At 46.4% G+C, this 20,315-nt stretch overlaps 1 protein-coding gene across 3 annotated transcripts in view; it reads left to right on the top strand.

Moving 5' to 3' along the window:
* The window catches only part of TRIO (trio Rho guanine nucleotide exchange factor), a 353,418-nt gene that overhangs the window by 214,072 nt on the left and 119,031 nt on the right, over positions 1 to 20,315 (top strand). For all 3 annotated transcript variants that reach the window (XM_053202016.1, XM_053202021.1, XM_053202025.1), the window contains exons 13-20: positions 787 to 961; positions 5,244 to 5,439; positions 6,214 to 6,380; positions 8,623 to 8,742; positions 10,449 to 10,640; positions 11,121 to 11,270; positions 15,174 to 15,288; positions 18,469 to 18,584. In XM_053202016.1, coding sequence (XP_053057991.1) covers positions 787 to 961; positions 5,244 to 5,439; positions 6,214 to 6,380; positions 8,623 to 8,742; positions 10,449 to 10,640; positions 11,121 to 11,270; positions 15,174 to 15,288; positions 18,469 to 18,584 — 1,231 coding nt within the window. The remainder of the gene's footprint in view (positions 1 to 786; positions 962 to 5,243; positions 5,440 to 6,213; positions 6,381 to 8,622; positions 8,743 to 10,448; positions 10,641 to 11,120; positions 11,271 to 15,173; positions 15,289 to 18,468; positions 18,585 to 20,315) is intronic.

The raw sequence follows: 20,315 nt of genomic DNA, 5'->3' as shown, positions 1-20,315 counted from the left end.
ACCTCCCTTTCTTTCTCTTTTTTGTTTTTTTCCCTCTCTTACTGGTTGTTTTTTTTTTTAACTCAGTGATTTTTCTCATCATGGCATTGACTAATAAACTTTCCCAGAACTCGGCTTTTATTAATATGTCCTGTTAACAGCTACCTAGTAACTATTGGAACTTCCTTACAAGCCGGGCTGATTTAAACCTCCCAGAACTGTGTCCTTCAGAGGACACAGGACAGAGTGACCTGTGTCCCCAGAGGATGGTGGGTGTCCCTGTCGCGGGAGCAGAGGCTGGGGGAGACCAGGCCCCAGGTGTCACTTTCCTCCCTGCTCTGCGGGGGCTGGAAGCAGACTTCCTTTATTGGATCCTTCGAGGACAGCTTCTCAAACCATTACTGCTAACTTCACGCGATGCTCATTTTGCCGCGAGTCAGGGGAAAGGGACTCAATAAAGGCCTGATCGATTGCATTAGAGTTTAACCCCTTGTTCCTGATGGGACTCCACCGTTTCAGCAAGCAGGGATCGTGGATTCTGTTCTCTCTACCTAAGGAGAAGAGTGGCTACAGTGAAGCGCTTCGAAAGTCACTTTCTGGAGCTACTAGGCTGCTTTGCAGGGGGACGGTGGGCCGTGCGGGGGACAGTCTTCGGTGTGGCCACAGACCTGGCGGCTGGCTCGCAGGAGGAAGCCCAGTGTTGTTGCTTCCTGCCGGCCTTCCTCCCCCTGAAGTCTGCGCGGCCGGATCCGGTGTCTGACGATGGGAGACTTTCTCATGCCGCCCCGTCCCCTCTCCCTTCCGCAGGGACTCTGCCATTTCCAGCAACAAGACCCCCCACAACAGCTCCATCAGCCACATCGAGACAGTGCTGCAGCAGCTGGACGAGGCCCAGGCCCAGATGGAGGAGCTCTTCCAGGAGCGCAAGATCAAGCTGGAGCTCTTCCTGCAGCTGCGCGTGTTCGAGAGGGATGCCATCGATGTGAGTGCCCCCTCCTCGTCCCCCGCCGGTTCCGGCATCTTCTCCCCCTGCATTCGGGGCAGGACAGAGGAAGGAAGGCTTGCGTCTTGCCCTGCGAGCCGAGGGGGCTGTGCTGGAAGCCGCACCGTACAGCAGGACGGAGCACAGCCTGTGTGAGTGCAGCCGAGCCCGTCTGGCTGTGTCCTGGCCTGTTGGGCCCAGGGCCGGGTCCCACGCAGCCCTCCCCTTGTCTGAGGCACACACTTGAGGCCGCCACTCTCCCCTGTTCTTTCTGTCCCTCCCCTCCCTGCCCCCTGCCCCCTGCCCCCACCTGCCTCCACCAGGAGTGAGAATAAGGCTCGTCAGTGGTGATAGCATTTGCAGAGAGCAGGAAATCCAGTCTTTTCCAAGGAGTGTGCTCAGATGATCTTTCATCCTTGCCTACAAATTGCCCCTTATCTGTGAGTTTCTTTCTTTTTACTTCAACAAAAGGCCGTTTCTTAATGTGCCAGGGAAGATCTGAGTTTTGAACCTGATGAACTGCAAGCCCAAGTAAGTATAATTGGATGATGCCGAATCTGTCTGTGAAACATGAATGAAGGAACCAAAACTCACTTGGCCCAGATGAGGCCAGTCTCCCGGTGCCTGTCAGCTTCACGCGGCTGGTGGAGCACGTTGCCCAGGCAGTCTGGAGGGCATGCCCTGCCCGCGCAAGGGCCTCGAGGGCATGCAGACCCAGACCCTAAATCCACTGGGGCAGAGGGACGGTGGGGCCTCGCGTAGACTGCTTCACTTACCTCGGCTGAGGGGAGGACGCTCTGCTGAAGTGGGCTTTGCCTGCGTCTCTTGGGCCTGTCTGTAGGCCCAGCTCTGCGTGTGGTACAAGGACCAGGCCAGGCCCTGTGCGAGGCCTCTCGGGGGGGCCTTGGTTGGCCACTTGTCTAAACTTCCCTCAGTGTTTTCATTAAAGAAAGGCCTTCTCGGCTGTTCTTATCATCATCTCTGGTTCATGACAAGAGAGGAATTAAACCCTATGCACATTGTCTGGTAAAATCTGCTCTCGGTCTTGATGTTTAGAGACACATGAAGCCAGGTAGGGAAAAGGCACGCTGTCCTCAGCTCTTTAAGGACCTGCCCACGGCCTGGGCCTGCAGTCCAGCTTCCAGGTTGCTGGCGGTGTGAACAGAAGACCCAGCATGGCTGTTTTCCTCTCTGATCTCTACTTCAGATGAATTGCTTTTGTAAACTTAGCTGCTTGTTGAATAGTTTCAGTTCGGAAACAGGCATTATTTGAAGTTTCTCTTCAAGACATGTTGATATTTCAAAAAAAAAAAAAATCTCTTGGCTTCATCTGTATTATTGCTACTTTAAAGGGAAAAAATTTAATTGTATTTCCATTATCAACAAACTAGTGTTTTAATATGTAGTTCAGAAACCAGAAACCTACATTTTCTCCACACCAAAGCTACAAAGTTCCAAGTGGCCTTAATAAAGCCGGTGGGCCAGGCCAGGGGTAAGTGCTTTCCTGAGCTAAGGAAATTAAACCCACAGTGCAGTCACAGGCCAGCTACAGTGTAGTTTAAAAGCTTTTTAAAATGTCACAGCCTAAGAGCCTCTTTTCTCTGGAGTAATCCTAAAACATGAAAACCTGAGCAGTTAGGACTTCAGCTGGGATTTCCTCCCTTATCTGGGAAAATGCTCCATCTGACTGCACATGTGAGGAGTTATCTTTATGGTAGAAACTTATCTATTCCTTGGCCAGTTGTTTTTTAAATGTTTGTTTATTTTTGAGAGAGAGCGCGAAGGGGGGAGGGGGCAGAGTATCCAAAGTGGGCTCCACACTGACAGCACAGAGCCCGATGCAGGGCTCAAACCCACGAACCGTTGAGATCATACCTGAGCTGAAGTTGGATGCTCGTCCGACTGAGCCCCCCAGGCGCGCCGGATCTAGGTTTTCTGCGCTGAGAATGTTCCTGTTTCAGCCTCTTCCTATTTCCAGGGAAAACCTGCTCGATTGCTCTGGAAACAACGGAGTCATTCCTACAGCGTCCTGTGACAGTTTGTTTATGGAACACAGTTATATGTACCATTAGGAAGAGAAGTAACACAAGTTGTTTCTCCAGAATTGGTATTCAAAAGTCATTTCCACTTTCTTGAGCTTTGTTTCTGCCACCAATTTCTTGTCTTCACATGTGTGATTGACAAACTGTGACTGTAAGCCTTGGGCAGGATTTCTCCTGATGATCTTTTGATCATGGCCATTGCCGGGGTTTCTTGAAGCTTGGTGAGCGTTTTCAAATCCCGCTGGTTCTAGCACATCCATCTTTATTTACTGTCCGCTGCTCGAGTGCTGTCTGAGCCCTATCGCTGTCTCCATGAGACGTTAGCGCTAAGTCTGTACCTCACCACCACACCCAAGTCTCTCCTCCCTCAGTGTCAAAAAACAAACGTTAAGAAAGAAGATTCCCCTTAGAGGTAAAGATTAAAGGTATGGTCATCTCCTTCCTTGTTAAAAATACTTCCCCTCAGTGGCTTTTTGGCTTATGTGTAATTTAACATTACTTAAATTTATCAATTTTATAAATTAATGTAAATGCATATACTGTATGCAGACCTCTCTAATGAAAGAGTAAACCTGGAAGATTTGTGCCATAGGCATTTGGGGAAGCCTTCAGTTTTTATTACCTTTTATCTCCTCGCTGGATTCTGTGTCAACTCTGTCACATTTCTCAGATTTTCAAACTCATGTGGTTACTGCCCTTCTAGATAAAGTAAATCGGGACCCATGGGGAATGTTATTCCACTGAAGTGTATAATACAGTATTCTTTCACAAGAAGTTTTTTTCTTCCTTTCTGGATTCTGTAACTTCTCATCTTAATTTTTTAAAGTGTATTACAAAAGTTTTCAAACCTGCACCAAAGTTGCAAGGATCGTACAGTGAATGCCCATGTGCCTGTCTCCCAAATGTAGCAGGATTGTGTGTTCCCTGCTGCAAATCCCCCTTCTTTTGTTATTGTTGTGCTGTAGTAGTTGAGAGAAAAGCTTTGTCCGCTTATCATTTCACTCCTAAAGACTCTTAAGTATCTCTCCAAAGTAAGACCTTTTCTTATATAACCAGAGTAGCACCCCCCTCCCCCACCAGAGTCCTTGCTCTCTAGGACCCTGCTTCTCTTGGACCCTCTACGGGTGGCCCCTACTGGGCATGTGGGCACTGTGCCCACATAGGATACTTAGCCTTTCTGTCCAGAATCGTCTCTTCAGCTAGCCTTCTTTTCCTCCTGCCGTGACTTGTGGAAATAACTGCGTCAGCTGAAGAAACCAGGTCCCACGTTCTGCATTCGCTTAGTGATTTCTTCTGTTTAACTAGTTTTCTTTCCCTGGTGCTCCTTATAAACTTGGAGTTTAGATGTAAAGACCTGATTGAGATTCCAGGTCTGTTTCTGTGCCAGATGCTCCACAGGACCCACAGCTTCTCCTGTCAGAGGTTGGTCCTGTCTGGCCCCACTTCTGTGGGGCGCAGAGGTTGGTCTGCGGGATGAGGATGGGGCAGCCTGAACCTCCTGCTGGGTCCCCTCTTTCTTTCCATTACAGTTAACTGCACAATGATCATTGTCTGAACAGCTATTTCACTAGAATTAAAAAAATAATTAGAACAAACTTTCTAATTTTATTATTTCTGCATTTAATAACTAGATTTATCTATAAAGGATAACCTTTCTTCATTGTTATAGGCTTAAATAATTTTTTAATTACCAATTTTAGGATGAAGATTGGTCTCCTGTCAACCTCTAATCAGAAGAGTTTTTCATGTGGGGTGCCTGGGTGGCTCAGCCGGTTAAGCTTCTGACTCTTGGTTTTGGCTCAGGTCATGATCTCATGGTTCATGAGTTCAACCCCCACGTTGGTCTCTGCACTGACAGCACAGAGCCTGCTTGGGATACTTTCTGCCCATCCTGCTCGTGATATCTCTCTCTCAATAAATAAATACATAAATACATAAATAAACAAACATGAAGGGGAAAAAAGTTTTTCATTTAATTTTAGGCTTTTTAACTCTTTTTTTTTTTTAAAGTACCATTAGGGGTTAATGTGTTTTTGTATGTTTGATAAACTTTGTTCAGTTGTGGTAGGTTTTTGTGTCTAACTGTCCCATCTGTGGCCCATGGAAGCTCCGACAGCTGGCTTCCATGTCCCCGGGACCCGGTCACATTCCTTTCTTCCTTACTTGGCGCAGTGAGGGGTCACAGCACATGTTCGTTATTTTGTAAGTCTCGGTCCTAAGGAGACGCTCTCCTCTGTCAGATCATCTCAGACCTTGAGTCTTGGAATGATGAGCTTTCTCAGCAAATGAACGACTTTGACACAGAAGATCTCACAATAGCGGAACAGCGCCTGCAGCACCACGCAGACAAAGCTCTGACCATGAATAACTTAACCTTCGATGTCATCCACCAAGGGCAGGACCTTCTGCAGTATGTCAATGAAGTGCAGGCCTCTGGTAAGGAGTGCATTTCGGTCTGTGTCACTTGTGGGGTTTTTATCGTGTGTGTGTGTGTGTGATGTGTGATGTGCGATGGCTGCAAAGCATGGTCAGCCCCTGTGACGTAGATGTTCTAGGTACCTGCTCTTCGAAAGGAACGTTTTGGCTGTTTTGTGTTCACATGTGATCACCTGTGACATTATGATTAGTGTACTTAGCCCTTAATACTCTTGGCTTGTCATTTCAGGTAGCATGAACGCTAATTGTCCATGAATGAAATGTGAATCTCCAACAAATTTTTCACATTCTTTATTTTTTTCTTAGTTTATATTTTACCAGCAGATGTCGCTGTAGGCTCAAAAATGTAGACAGAAATGTGTAGTGTTTGAAACTTAGCAACAACCTGCATACTACATCACTCATTTTACACAAATCAGATGCTTCCTAAAGAGTAAACTGGGTGTGCAGTGATACATAACAAAAGCAAGCCAAAGTTCGCTCGCTTATAAGAGTGAGGCACATGTCACCACTTAACCACTGTGGAAAGATTGACCCGAAATGGGTTTGGTTTGATTAGCCGTGCGTTGTATTTTGCTTTGGAACACAGCAGATGCGTTGTTTGAGACCCCTCGCGTGCTTGGAGGCACACAGAAACAAACACTCCTGTGTTGGTCACGCCTTCCTTGAACTTGGCCCGACCAGCAGATTATTCGAAAGCACGGCGTCCGTCACACGGCTGAAGAATGGGTCGATGTGCCCACCGAACTCTCGGCTCTCCCTTCATGTCCACAGGCGTGGAGCTGCTTTGCGACAGAGACGTAGACATGGCCACCCGGGTCCAGGACTTGCTGGAGTTCCTTCACGAGAAGCAGCAGGAGCTGGATGTCGCGGCTGAGCAGCATCGGAAGCACCTGGAACAGTGTGTGCAACTTCGCCACCTGCAGGCCGAGGTGAAGCAGGTAAACAGAGGGCTGCGCGCCGAGCCGGACCACAGCAGGCCCCCGTGCGTGGGCACTTGGTGTGTGACCACCCAGAAATTGGGGAGACTGTCCCTGTTCCGGACACAGCTGTTCTGACACATGATGTAACATACCCACCCCCAGTACAGCCCTAGCTCGTGTGTAAGCGTTGTTCTCACACATGATGTGACACACTCCCCCAGGGCAGCCCTAGCTCATGAGTAAGTGTTGAGCCAGCGCCCGGACAGCTGTGTGTTGACTCTGTAGTGGAGAAGGCTTCCAGCCCAGCAGACGTAGCACTTGAAAGTAACATCCATTTGGCTTGTTTTGTTACTGGTAATCTCTTGCTTGAAACTCTGAGCACATAGCTTCTCAGGCTAAATAACGATATGATTTTTCTGCCAAATAGGCTGGTATCACAGCTTATGCAGGGCTGGAGACTTCTTCTGTTACCAGTATGCCGCACTGCCATGTCTCAGATAGCATGGCAAAATAAAAATGGAGTATTTGAAAGATTGTTTTCGGCTCATAGCCATTGGGATTCTATACGTACCTCCATTCAGCATGTACATGACATTTTATCTCACAAGCAGAGAAACCCCTCATGATACCACCTTCCTGGCAAGGAAGGTATGGCCTTCCGAGATTCTGATGGAGGCTCAGAAAAGCATGTATTAGGTCGAACGGAGGGGATCAGGTGCCTCTGGAGTGTTAGCAGTTTGCGGTGTGTATGTGGGTGGCACTCACACTGAAGCAGGTGTGCTGTCAAAGTGGAAAACTAAAAGAGCACCTGTTGGTGCCCCATGTGATGAGATAAAGTATCGTGACCTGCCTTTTAAAGACCAGTTCATAGGGGTGCCTGGCTGGCTCAGTCAGAAGAGCATGTGACTTTTGATCTCGGGGTCATGAGTTTGAGCCCCATGTTGGGTGCAGATTAGTTACATAAAACTTTATTTTTTTTAAGTTTATTTATTGATTTTGAGAGAGAGGGAGCTAATGCAAGTGGGGAAGGGGCAGAGAGGGAGGGGGACAGAGAATCCCAAGCAGGCTCTGCAGTGTCAGCACAGAGCCGGGCACAGGGCTCAAACTCACAAACCGTGAGATCATGACCTGAGCCAAAATCAGGAGTCGGATATGGAGCCGACTGAGCCCCCCAGGCCCCTCCGGGCCCCCCAAAACTTAAAAAACAATAAAAACCAGTTAATAAAGTGTCCCTCTTACTAAAAACAAAACCGTGTGTGTAAGAAATAAAGGACTAGATTATCCACTAGGAATTGCATTTCCCTATAAATATTCTCTACATAACAGGGCAGGATGTGGTCGATGGCTGGTGTTCATTTAGCAGCCGCGTGGTAGGTTAGGCAGACATGCTGGCGATGGGTTGCCACATGGCTCTTGTAGCCCCAGCTCCCCTGTCCCCTTCCCAGGCAGCAGGAAGGGCAGAGCATAACAGGGAAGAAGCAGTACTTGTATCTGAAAAGAAATGTGTTCACACGGCTTGCCCCGAGGCTGCTTCAGTGATGTCAGTAGTGGGAGGTGCTACAGAATGTTCCTAGCCTCGATGAAGCTGCATGTAGGGGCTGGGAAGCAGTTTTAGTCTAAGGCCCCCCCACCCCCCAAAGTCTAAGTTTTCTGAGTAAAGGAGATGAGGAAAGCCAGCTGTAGGGTGGGCAGTAAGTGGTCTTTGCCACAAATAACTACCAGAATGACCCTCCACAGCTGGGGATCCTGTGCTTTGACCCTGGGCGTTACAGCACCTCTGAATTCATTCTCTGGTTAGTGGGCCATTTAATGCTGACGTTAAATTAGAAAATACGTTGGTGAAGTAACGTAGTTTCCTTACCAAGCAGTTTGCTAATTTTGAATGTTAATAAGGATAAAAGGAATGAAAAATGCTTCCCTTGATTATCAGAGAATTACTTGTGGCCGTCGATCTGATAGGTGATTCTTAATCGGTTTTGACCTGTGGACTAACAGTAACCATCCGCTGGACGCTCTGCCTTTTCAGCTCCCATTTGAAAGCATAATTAATTTTAAGAATTAATCTTAAAACGTGGCACTTCTGATCAGATACCTTAGAAGGACATCAGGCTGTTGGCAGGTGGGACCATAAGGAAACCCATGTTTCCCAGCTGATGGGCGCAGCCTGACCTCCTTGCTCACTTGGCTCGTGTCCCGGCTGGCCTGCAGGGGGGCCCCCAGGGGAGGGCAGAGGCTTGGAGGTCCCCGTGTCGTATTTCAGGTGCTGGGCTGGATCCGCAACGGAGAGTCGATGCTGAATGCCGGACTCATCACAGCCAGCTCCTTGCAGGAGGCAGAGCAGCTGCAGAGGGAGCACGAGCAGTTCCAGCACGCCATCGAGGTAGGGACACCGGCCTGCCGCTCGCCTCAGGACATGCATGTACGCTCCCTCGCGGGGGACTGAGCCTGAGCCAGACGGGGTTCAGCAGGACCCTAAGTGGCAGCGCTGATGCTCTACAGTTTCCTTCAGGGAAGCAAACGGGCAGGTGACTATAATGAAGGGGACGATGCGTGTGCCAGCTCGGGGACCTCACGGCGCCACCCCAGAACGCCTGGTGGCTCCCACTGTCCTCCCGCCTTGAGGGTCCCGGCAAGATGCACCGCCCTCTGTCAGGAACACTTGGCACCCGAGAACCCATGCCAGGGTCTCTGGGCTTGAGGGGTGTTCTGTTTTGCTGGTCTCTTAAGTACATCCCTGACCAAACAGAGCACTGTGGGCAGCTTACCCAGACCAAGTGCAAATCACAAATTCACGGTTATCCATGAACAACACTGCGCACAGAACTCTCTGACCCTGATGAAAAGCAGTGTTTCTCACCTTGATGGGGGTCGGTGCCAGGCTGGGACTTCAGCAGAATGGCTTGGCCCAGTTCCAGGTCCATTTACAATTCACTCTCACAGCATATGGATTAATTATTTGTAGAGTTTAGGGGAGAGGGGGGAGTTCATTGTGATAGGTGGTCTCAAGGTCAACTCAAGGGAAAAAGAGCATTTGCTTGCAGAAAACTTGTTTCCTGCTCTGGTTGCATACATAGCCAGAGAAGAAGGCTACAGAAAATAGCGGTAATTTATTCTCGAGACTAACTTAACTTTCAACTACTCAGTGTCAACAGACCTGTGTTAACGCTTCCTGAAGCCCAGAGTTTGGGCATCTTTTGAGAATTGTACACTGTGCCTAGTGATTTCTAATAACTGCTAACACATGTCATCGTGTCTGAGTGAAGGACAGGGCCATATTGTATATGGTCTTTCATGGGATCATTTTGTGCCTTTTCAGGCAATCTGTAAAATTTTGCTGTTGTCTAAAACAAAACAAAACAGTTCATGTCACAGACCCATGGACCCCTCTACCCCCCTGACTGCTACCCTGTGCAGCACTCTGGTTCGTCAGTGGGAGAACCTGGCCTGTCAGCATCTTGTGGAATCTTCTAAGAGCACACACAAGCAGGAATTCTACCGGATTTGTGATGTTATGTTGATATTTTAATATGGCATGAACCTCCAGAGAGCACAGTTGGTTCATTCTTAGCTTTTAATTATGTTTCTCTCTCTCTCCCTCTCTCTCTCTCTTTTTTAAAGTCAATAGTTCTTGAAAACTTTACTCAAGTACACAGTTTAAGGTAAAAATGCACTCACTGTGGCCACATTTTTGTCCGTGTGTTCATTGGCCTCTGGCTGCTATTGTAAGAAGGATGAATAGGAAGAATAAATTGGAAACATTTCAACAGCTTTCTTAGAATATTGGCTATTAAGGTCTTTTCCTGCTATTTCTCAAGCTGAGAACCCACAACTGAGACCCATTCTGCAATGTCTTAGTGCATTTCATCCTTCATTAGGTAATTTAAGTATAAACACGGTTGTTGCTGGGCATGAACACTTTGTTGTTTTTAACTGAACCGTGTGCTGTGTTTTCAGAAGTGTCCTAATGAGCATTCGCTGAAGTTGTTTGGATCAAAGCAAGCGGAGCGGAGGGACCACAGCCTCCCTGGTAAATAAATGCGTGACACCCCCGTCACACAAGTGTTCCTGTCCTTTCTCTTTCCTTAGAAGACACATCAGAGTGCGCTGCAGGTGCAGCAGAAGGCGGAGGCCATGCTGCAGGCCAATCACTATGACATGGACATGATCAGGGACTGTGCCGAGAAAGTGGCGTCTCACTGGCAACAGCTCATGCTCAAGATGGAAGACCGCCTCAAGCTGGTGAACGCGTCTGTCGCCTTCTACAAAACCTCAGAGCAGGTGAGGAGGGCCGCTCTAGTCCTTGGGCTCCTCACCAGCATTCTGTGTGGAGCTTAGTTTTGTTGGATAGCTCAGTCATTAACTCGTCAGTCATTATTATCGAGCCAGTGAACTCAACTTCAAGCAGAGAAAAGCATTCTCGAAGTAGAATGATCCTTGCTTCCCCTAGGAATCCAAGAGGAATAGGTTGGAAAGGACCCGAGAAGACATCCGCTTTCCTCTCCTTTAGATCCATAGCCTGAAACACCAGAGAGAGACCGGAAATTCCGTTTTTATTTTGTTCTCGTTCTGAAAGGCCTGCCTACTTTGGCCCCTGCGTTTGTCCTCACCTGAGGTGGGGCCCACAGTGCCTTCCGAAGGTCTTGGTCCCCAGGCCAGCACTTTTATCCCCAGAGCATGACTGACCACACTTCCCAAAGATACCATCTGTGGCGTCAGATGCTGAGTGGCCCCTCTGAGCCTGCGGCTTTCTGCTCACAGGTCTGCAGCGTCCTCGAGAGCCTGGAGCAGGAGTACAAGAGAGAAGAGGACTGGTGTGGAGGGGCCGACAAACTGGGCCCCAACTCCGAGACAGACCACGTCACCCCAATGATCAGCAAGCATCTGGAGCAAAAGGAAGCGTTCCTGAAGGTACGGAGTGGCCTCCGGGGTGCTGCTGCGTCCCTGCACAGGGCACACAGACACGAGGGGGCTCGCCTGGACTCTCAGAGAACCACACGTGTCCCCATGTGCTGGGTGTGCAGGCCACCTTCGCTTTCCAGGGGGAGCCCCTGTGTGCAGAGTGCAGTTTGGTTGGTGTTGAACACAGAAAGAGATTGATTTGGTGAGACAAGAATGCCTGTACCTTAAAATAATCTTCCTTTGGAAATTCGGCCTTTTTTAGGAATAAAGACTGAACCCACTGTACAGTGGATAAGGGGCGGGAACACCCTTTGTGATTTCCAGGATTAGTTACTAATACTTGTTCAGGAAGTGTTTCCCGCAAAACATTTAAGCCCGTAATCCAGGCTTGAAGTTTTAACTGTGAGCAGCTTTAATTGAGGAGTTTTTTCTAGCCGCTTTTGTCGTGTGTGTGTGTGTGTGTGTGTGTGTGTGTGTGTGTGTGTGTGTGTGTTCGTTCGTACTTCAGTCACCCAGAAGTTCTGAAAAGTGCTCAAACTGTTTGCCAGCACTTCTGTGTCTTTATGATATGGTCTTTCGCTCTGGAAAAGATCTCCTGAGACTCGGCCGGCTGCCACTCAGCCCCATGAAAAGTAGGCATGGTGTTTGCTTTTCATTGCGGCCTTACCAAGTTTAGTTTTGTCATAGCTTCAGTGTTCTGACACCTCTCACACCATTTCCTGTTACATTTAATAATTTCTGTCTCCATCCTGAAGGTGATCCTCTGTCCTGACAGAGTTACTGTCTGGTCTGGGAGAACAGATTGTAGCTCTTTGAAAATTCTATCTGGGAACTTTTTTTGAGCTTCCCTCACATAACTCTCTTTTTCGGCGGCCAAAGTTGGGAAAACAGCCGTGGCTTCCTCGGGCTTGTTTTTTTAACCATTTGCCACAGGACCTGAAAGCCCATGTATGAAACACCCACCACCGTGAGGATGTTTGGACCTGGAATCATCGTAATTTGTCTTTCTCTGGAGTCCATTCAGAATAAAACAAAATTGAATACTACTTAGTTAATTAAGAAAGATACTTAGAAAAAATTTAAAACAAAAATAATCACAGGCCTGTTCAGATTTCTGCATTCAACTGGGATTCAGTAGTGTTTGGGTGTTAGGGATCTTTAAACTTTTCATTATGGAAGTTTAAGGAGCATACAAAATAGAACCGATACCAGACTTCTGTGTCCCTGTCACCCAGTGTCAGTAATTATCAGCACGTGGGCATATGCCCACCTTCACTGGGTTACTTTAAATTCTAGATATTATATCCTTTTATTTGTAGATACTTCAGCATATGACTAAATATTAAATTCAGCCTTTCTGGGGTGCCTGGGTGGCTCAAGTCGGTTGAGTGTCCAACTCTTGATTTCAGCTCAGGTCATGATCTCACGGTTTGTGGAATAAAGCCCTGCTAATATTACCATTTTATAATACTTAGCATGGCACCTGCTTCGAATTCTTCTCTCCCTCCCTGTCCCTCCTGTGTGTGCACATTCTCTCAAATATATTTTTTAAAATTCTGCCTTTCGGGGCACCTGGGTGGCTCAGTTGGTTAAGCGACCGATTTCGGCTCAGGTCATGATCTTGCAGTTTGTGAGTTTGAGCCCTGCCTCAGGCTCTGTGCTGACAGCCTGGAGCCTGCTTCGGATTCTGTGTCTCCCTCTCTCTCTACCCCTCCCCTGCTAATGCTCTGTGTCTTTCTGTCTCTCAATAATGAATAATACTTAAAAAAAATTTTTTAGGGGCGCCTGGGTGGCTCAGTCGGTTAAGCGGCCGACTTCGGCTCGGGTCATGATCTCGCGGTCCATGAGTTCAAGCCCCGCGTCGGGCTCTGTGCTGACAGCTCAGAGCCTGGAGCCTGTTTCAGATTCTGTGTCTCCCTCTCTCTGACCCTCCCCCGTTCATGCTCTGTCTTTCTCTGTCTCAAAAATAAATAAACGTTAAAAAAAAAAATTTTTTTTTTTTAATTCTGCCTTTCAAAAACATAACCACAACACCATTATCCTGTCCTAAAAATTAACAGTATCTCTTATTTTATACAAAATCCAACAGTGTTCAAATATCTCTGATCGATCCATAAACGTCTTTTATATGTGGTTTTAATCAGGATTCTAAACAGGGTCCACGCATTGATTTTATTGGTATGTCTCTTAAATCTCCTTCAATCTAAACAGCACCTCCTTTTATTAGTATTTATTGAAGAAGTGAATCACTCCTACTGTGCTATTTCTCTTACTCTGGATTTCCATGCTTGCGTCCCACACGGTCCTTTAGCGCCCTGGATCCTCCGAGTTTGTTATGTCGGGGGTTTCAGTCGGATCCAGGTTTGTGTGTGTGTGTGCACGTGCGGTCCGCTTACCTGGCACAGGTGTTCTCCCCACGCGTACTTTCCATGACGTCACATCAGGAGGCCCAGGAGACCTGCTGCTCCTTCTATCCGTGCAATCGGGGGAGCCGTCCGTGCTTCAGATGTAGGGGGTCCCATTCACCTGTCACGTGCCTTCCACGTCTGCCTTTCACCCAGTGGCTTTAGTGCCCTGTAGTGATCATGTTTCACAAGGAGTCGCAAAACTGGTAATACTCCATCATTACTTCTGCCTTGATTAGCTAGAATTCTCCCCTCCTTAGCTGTTTGGTTACTTTCAAGTAGAGTTTGTCCAGAACAGGCAGAAGTGCCTGATTCTTTCCATTTGTTTATCATTTTCAGGGTAATGAGCTGTTACCCTAACAACCTCTACATATGATTAATTTTCTTACTATCTTCATGGATTGTAATATATTTGGTGTGTTTTAATCAATTGCAGTCATTTATCTTTTTTATATTCAACTTGTCCCATTCGTGGGTGCGCCTTCCATTCAGAAGGGCCCTGATGTCCTTCTGACATAACCCTGGTTGTCTTCTGCAGCCTCCTCACTGTTTAGTTACGGCAGCTGATTTCAGGCTTATCTGGAGAGACCCGTGATAGAGTCTTAGGTTAATTAAAAAGTGTCGTAGCTCCACCCACTAGAAAGGCCTGGAAACAGTGACCGACCAGAAAAAATGAACTCCCCAGTATACAGTCCCAATTGTGGTCTATATACCATGTACCACACGCAAGGAGACAGAGCTCCCTGAAGAAGAATTAATTCCAGATCTGAGACAGGAAATGTGTAAGGGATTTCCAATTCAAATATAATTAAGGATTTTTTTTCCTCTTGTTTTTTTTTTTTTTAAATACATTAATGAGATTACTTATTTGGTTTCTAAAGATGGAATGTCCGTTATCTGTGACAGTAATACCACGAAACAAGCCACCCCAAAACTCGATGGCTTAAAGTAGGGGTTGGCAGACTCAGACCTGAGAGCTAAATGTGTCTACTCTCATTCATTAACATGTTGCCCGTGGCTACTCTCCTGTAGGGGGGGGAGGGGGGGTTGGGGAGATAGAGACTGAATGACTCGGGAAGCTGAAAATGCTGTCTGCCCTTTTCAGAAATCCAGGCACAGCTTAGCTGGGTGCTCTGCCTCCAGGTTTCTCCCCAGGCTGCTATTGAGGTGCTGGCCAGGGGATACACCAACATACACCTGGTCAGCTGGAGGCTGGACAGGCCGGCGGTCCCTCTCAGCCCCCTGCTGTGTGCACCTGTCCATAGGACAGCGCTCAACATGGCAGCTGGTTTCATCAGGGCAAGGGCTCAGAGACACAGTTGTTCTTATTGTTATTTTTAATTGAAATAGGACTTAACCTGTGTACCCTCCAAAGCACAGGTTGGCTTGAAAACCTTTTAGGTAAAGGTGTATGCTAGAGCTACATGCTGTTGTCACCCGTATGTATTCAAAATACATGTTTGTACGAGTCCAATTAACACCACGTTGCTCTCCCTGTACTTCTTAGGCTTGCACACTTGCTAGAAGGAATGCAGATGTCTTCCTGAAGTACCTGCACAGGAATAGTGTGAACATGCCAGGAATGGTGACCCACATCAAAGCTCCTGAACAACAAGTAAAAAGTGAGTACAGTCGGGACTCCCTTTACCGGCAAGTGATGCAAGGAGCTTGGTGAGAACGCGGTCTAAAATCCTAAGATCTGGGCTTCGTTTTAAATGTCCGTTACGTATTATTAAAGTTCTCACCAATTTTCTTTGTTTACTAATAAAGTATGAAACAAATGATCTAGATTGGTAATTTATTGAATAAAGTTGAAGAGTGTAAACAGGGAGAACACACAGCATGGTATTTATTAGCTTTGACTATTTTGTTACAACAAGTGAAAATATTGTAAATCGGAGAAAAGAGGAAAATCAGAATTTTTCTGTAGTCAAAATATTTTTAAAAGTTCAAATCAAGAAATTCTACACCAATATCGTTCTGTAAAGTGTTATCAATTTGACATACTTAGAAAGCAAATTGCCCGGTATCATATATTTTGGTATCTTTTGAATATAAACTTCTGTAAAACCATGTTTTTACGTATATGTAATGTAAGCGCATAGAAACAGATCTGGGAAAATTTTACACTAAATTATTAGCAGGATTGGTATGGGTGGATGTGAGGGGGGCTGATGGTTTCTACTCTAGAATTCCGATGGGATACTTCACAGTGAAAACAACTTCAGGTGTTCTCGAACTTAAAACTTGGATTTAGTCATAGTTTTTTCAGGTTCAAATAAAACGACATGGAAATGGATCCTCAGAAAACGTTCATGAATTTAGAATAGTCTTGACACAAAGGTACCTTGTGTCCACGGTAATCCTTCCCGAGAGCTTCAGAGATCGGCACTAAACACATGAAGAAACTGGGGTCCTTCATCCTTCCCTCTCAGAGTTGGGTTTCCTAGGGAAAAAATTGCCATAATCTGTTAACAAATGATTCCTCTTACTCTTTAAGACCATATGATTGGCAGAAACTTTGTTGTATTCTGCTCCCTGTTCTTCGGGATTCATCTGTTAGAGGTGTCACAGAAATACTATCCATCACATGGGTATAATCCTCTAAGCTCCACACATGAGATCCGTATTTATTACTTGGTGGGCTCTTCTCTTGGGAAAATGAGTGACAAACGCAACCGTTTTTCAGCAGGAGCAAGTTACTTGCATTGGTAATCTGTTTACTTGGCTCATTTCAGATAAAAATCATTGCCTTTCTGTCATCCTTCAGTATTGCCTTTGGTTGTGGGTCATCATCTGCTTTGTCTGATCACAGACGTGACGATCCTCACGAGGCTGTCCTAGTCCAATGGGTGTATGTGTGTGTGAGACAGGGGACTGTGTTCCCTGTGCCCACTTACGTGATAGTCACCGCACATTTGCTGCTGTTTGTCATCATTCTGGGTGCTCTGGAGAATTAAAAACGAAATGTTTGGTTTCTCTCATTGGGTTCACGTGTGGGACGGTGCATTAGACCCACGTAAGGGCGATGGTGCCAGAAGAGACCCTGTGACCCCAGACAACCCTCAGGTGCTTGAGGAAGGCCAGGCAGTTTCCCCTACCAGGCCCCGCAGGGGTGGTTCCCTGCCCTGCTGCTCACGCGCCCCAAATCAGTCCTGCCCCAGGCGGGGGTGGTGGAAAGAAGGAACTGGAAAAGACCGATTGGCTCACGTTCATTTTCACGTGTCATATTTTCATTTCAGTGGTAGCTTATGGTTCTGACCGGCTTCAGAAATTTAAAGCATTAATTTGCATCGCTACGTTAGTTTACTTTTTCAGTAAAGATCGTATAGCCTGACCCCTGAGCTGCCAGGTAAGCGCTGCTTACGGGTTCTGGTTTGTCGCAAAGTGGCTCAGCCTCTCGGGAACCCTGAAATATTTGTGGACCGCTTAATATTTTTACAGTTTCCTAATGTTAATTAAGTTATAATTAACTTTTATTTGATTTGCGGTTTCAGTCTCTGGAATCTTCTCCTAAAGTTTCTCGTGTGTTTTATAAACCTTTGGAGTAAAACAAACTCCCTGTAAAAATTGTTTTGAGTGTGCAAATGTATATAAATTATCTAATTCCATAGCCACTGGTCACCACTGTCAATACAACTTAGTCCTCGTTCTGTATGAGAATTTAAAGCTCTGCTGTATGCTTTTTAATGTGCAGTATAATGATTTCATAGGTGGCTTAACCTGACCCCCAGATGTTGCTGTTCAGTTTTTCCAAACGGTGCCTTAGTGTTTGTGCACCTGATACATACCGCTCGTGTAAGCACCGTACATCCGAAGGATTGAACAATCGAATTCCTGGTTCGCAGCTGTACACACTTCCAGTGTCGTTATCTGTTGCCAGAGTGTTCACTGCAAGACTTGTGCCCTGTTTCCCGTCAGTAATGCGGGGTCACTGGTGCCCGTACCCTCTGCTCCCCAGCCTCCCAGCATATGGGAGGACACAGTCCTTGCCAGGAACATGGTGGAAGATGGCCCCATCGTTGGAGTGAAGTTAAACATGTTTCTATGTATTTAGTGGCCACATTTTAGAAATCACAAACTCCATGTTTATATGCTTTGCTCATTTTTCTAACAGACTGTTCATCTTTTTCCTGTTTACTGGGAAGTACACTAGCTCTGTGTTTTATATTTCCTAGTAATGTTAACTGGATTTTTAATTGGTGGTATGTTTTTACGATGGTTTATGTTTGGTTATGACATTTTATAATTTTTATGTAATCAGGGTTTTTTGGCCTTTCTGGCTCCATGCTTCTCTGTTGTCATGTCCCTGCTTCTCTTATGGTTTGTGGTTTTGTTTTTGTCTTTGTAAAAACAAAAAACAAAAGAAGAAGAAAGAAAGAAAGAAAAACCAAAACGTTGTTTTCTTCTAGTACGCCACCATTTTGCAATACATCCTTTGTACTAAGTTCCTTCACAGGAAGGTTTGAATGTTGTTGAATGAAATGCCTAATACCGAAGTTTTGTCAGCCGTTGTCAGTTTGTCCCAGCAGGAGACACAATAGCTTATCCCATTAATCCAGCCAGCCTTAAGTTTCCAGTGACCTCCATCCTAAGATAATAAGTTGGGGTAAGAGAATAAGGAGAGGTCTGGTTGACATGCTCATTGAGAACATGGGGAAGGCAAGTGTGGCTCTCTTAACTGAATGCTCTGTCTTACGTTGACATTTGCATAAAGTCTGTAAATAAACATGAGCGGGATTTTGCAAGTGTCTCCATTGATTGCAAGCGCCAACATTAGTCTTCCTCTTTTATCCTCTTAGATATCTTGAATGAACTCTTCCAGCGGGAGAACAGGGTATTGCATTATTGGACCATGAGGAAGAGACGGCTAGACCAGTGCCAGCAGTATGTGGTCTTTGAACGAAGTGCCAAGCAGGTCAGTCACGACCCCGGGCTCCCCATTGCTCTCCACCCTCCATTTACACCTCTGTCCTCAGCTGGGCAGCTTTGGACGTTGCAGCCATGTTGAAAACCACTTTCAAATGATGAGACCAGTCGTGCCTTTTAAATCAGTTTGCTATGAAAAGAAAACCCACAACCCTGTAAAACTGTGATTTGGGCTCCCAGCAAGCATGCCACACAGCCTGCCTCTAGTGCCATTACCTCGTATTTAGGACCAGCAAGTATGAGTCGTAACTATGATGATGATTCAAAAATCATTGTTGGGGTGCCTGGGTGGTGCAGTCAGTTGAGCATCCAACTTTGGCTCCGGTCATAATCTCGTGGTTCGTGAGTTCAAGCCCCGTGTCAGGCTCTGTGCTGACAGCTCAGTGCCTGGAGCCTGCTTTGGATTCTGTGTCTCCTCCTCTCTCTCTCTCTGCCCCTCCCCTGCTTCCACTCTGTCTCTCTCTCTCTCTCTCTCTCTCTCTCTCTCAAAAATAAACAAGCCTTAAAAAAATTTTGTTTAAATCATTGTAGAATCCAGGTCTGTGCTTGTATAAATATTATAGTGGGTGTTTTTTTTATATTGCTATATTTATATTTTCAACATAAAATTTTGTTCTTCAGGTACATTGAGCTAAAATAAAGTGTGCCAGAATTTCTAAGAATTCAGTAGAATAAAAAAATGTTCAGGCAGTTGGCTAATGTAGAGATATCAAGACGATTTTTTTTTCAATGTTTATTTTTGAGAGAGAGATGGAGACAGAGCACGAGTGGGGAGGGGCAGAGAAAGAGGGAGACACAGAATTGGAAGCAGGCTCCAGGCTCCGAGCTGGCAGCACAGAGCCCGACATGGGGCTTGAACTCACAAATTCAAGATTATGACCTGAGCCGAAGTCGGGTGCTCAACTGAGCCACCCAAGTGCCCCAAAGATGATACGTTTAGGGGGCCCCTGGCTGGCTCAGTCGATACAGCATGCAACTCCTGATCTCAGGGTTGTGAGTTTAAGCCCCAGGTTGGGCATGGAACCTACTTAAAAAAAATCTGTTCAGAGTTTCTGTCTTCTGAAGTCATTTTGAGATAAGGGTTTCTGCCTGAATGGTTAGTCACGGAAGATCATTTTAGAGTAAAGTCTGTCTGACCCCTAACTTGAACTAAGATTCCTGTCTCTTCTCCTTGGCCTTAACGGTAGCATAGGAATCCATAGCCGTTTGTCCAGAATTTGGAGCGTCAGGAGGGAACAGAGGACAGAAGGCTGGTTCTCAGGACGCCTGTCTGAGCCTTCTCCTGTCCTGCAGGTCAAGGCGCCTCTTCAGTGCTGTGGTCCCTGGTGACCGCACCACACATGGGCAGTCTTCTAAATTCACCTGTGCCTGTCACAGAGTAAGGCAGTCAGTTAAATCGTTTAGCTTAAGAAAGATCGAATATTCCTCAGCACAATTTCCCACTTAGGGATTTTCTTTCAGTTTGGTCAATGTTGGTCTCCAGAGGGCGGCCGGGTGCTCTGGGGATCAGTTCCCCAGAGATTGATAAGCTGGAGTTCATGGTCCATGGACCTGGCATCCTGTCTCAGTCTTTCTCTGCTGGTTTCACTAGGTGTAGTTATCATATTCCCAACACAAGGGCAAGCAGTAGTATTTTTCAGAGCTTAAATTACATTTTCTTAACATTTGATTTGATGATCGTTCCACCATATTTCAGATGCATGGGGGCCTGATTTGTTTC

Source organism: Acinonyx jubatus, chromosome A1, assembly GCF_027475565.1.
Source record: "Acinonyx jubatus isolate Ajub_Pintada_27869175 chromosome A1, VMU_Ajub_asm_v1.0, whole genome shotgun sequence".
Classification (NCBI taxonomy): Eukaryota; Metazoa; Chordata; class Mammalia; order Carnivora; family Felidae; genus Acinonyx; species Acinonyx jubatus.
This window is presented reverse-complemented; position numbering and strand designations above follow the sequence as displayed.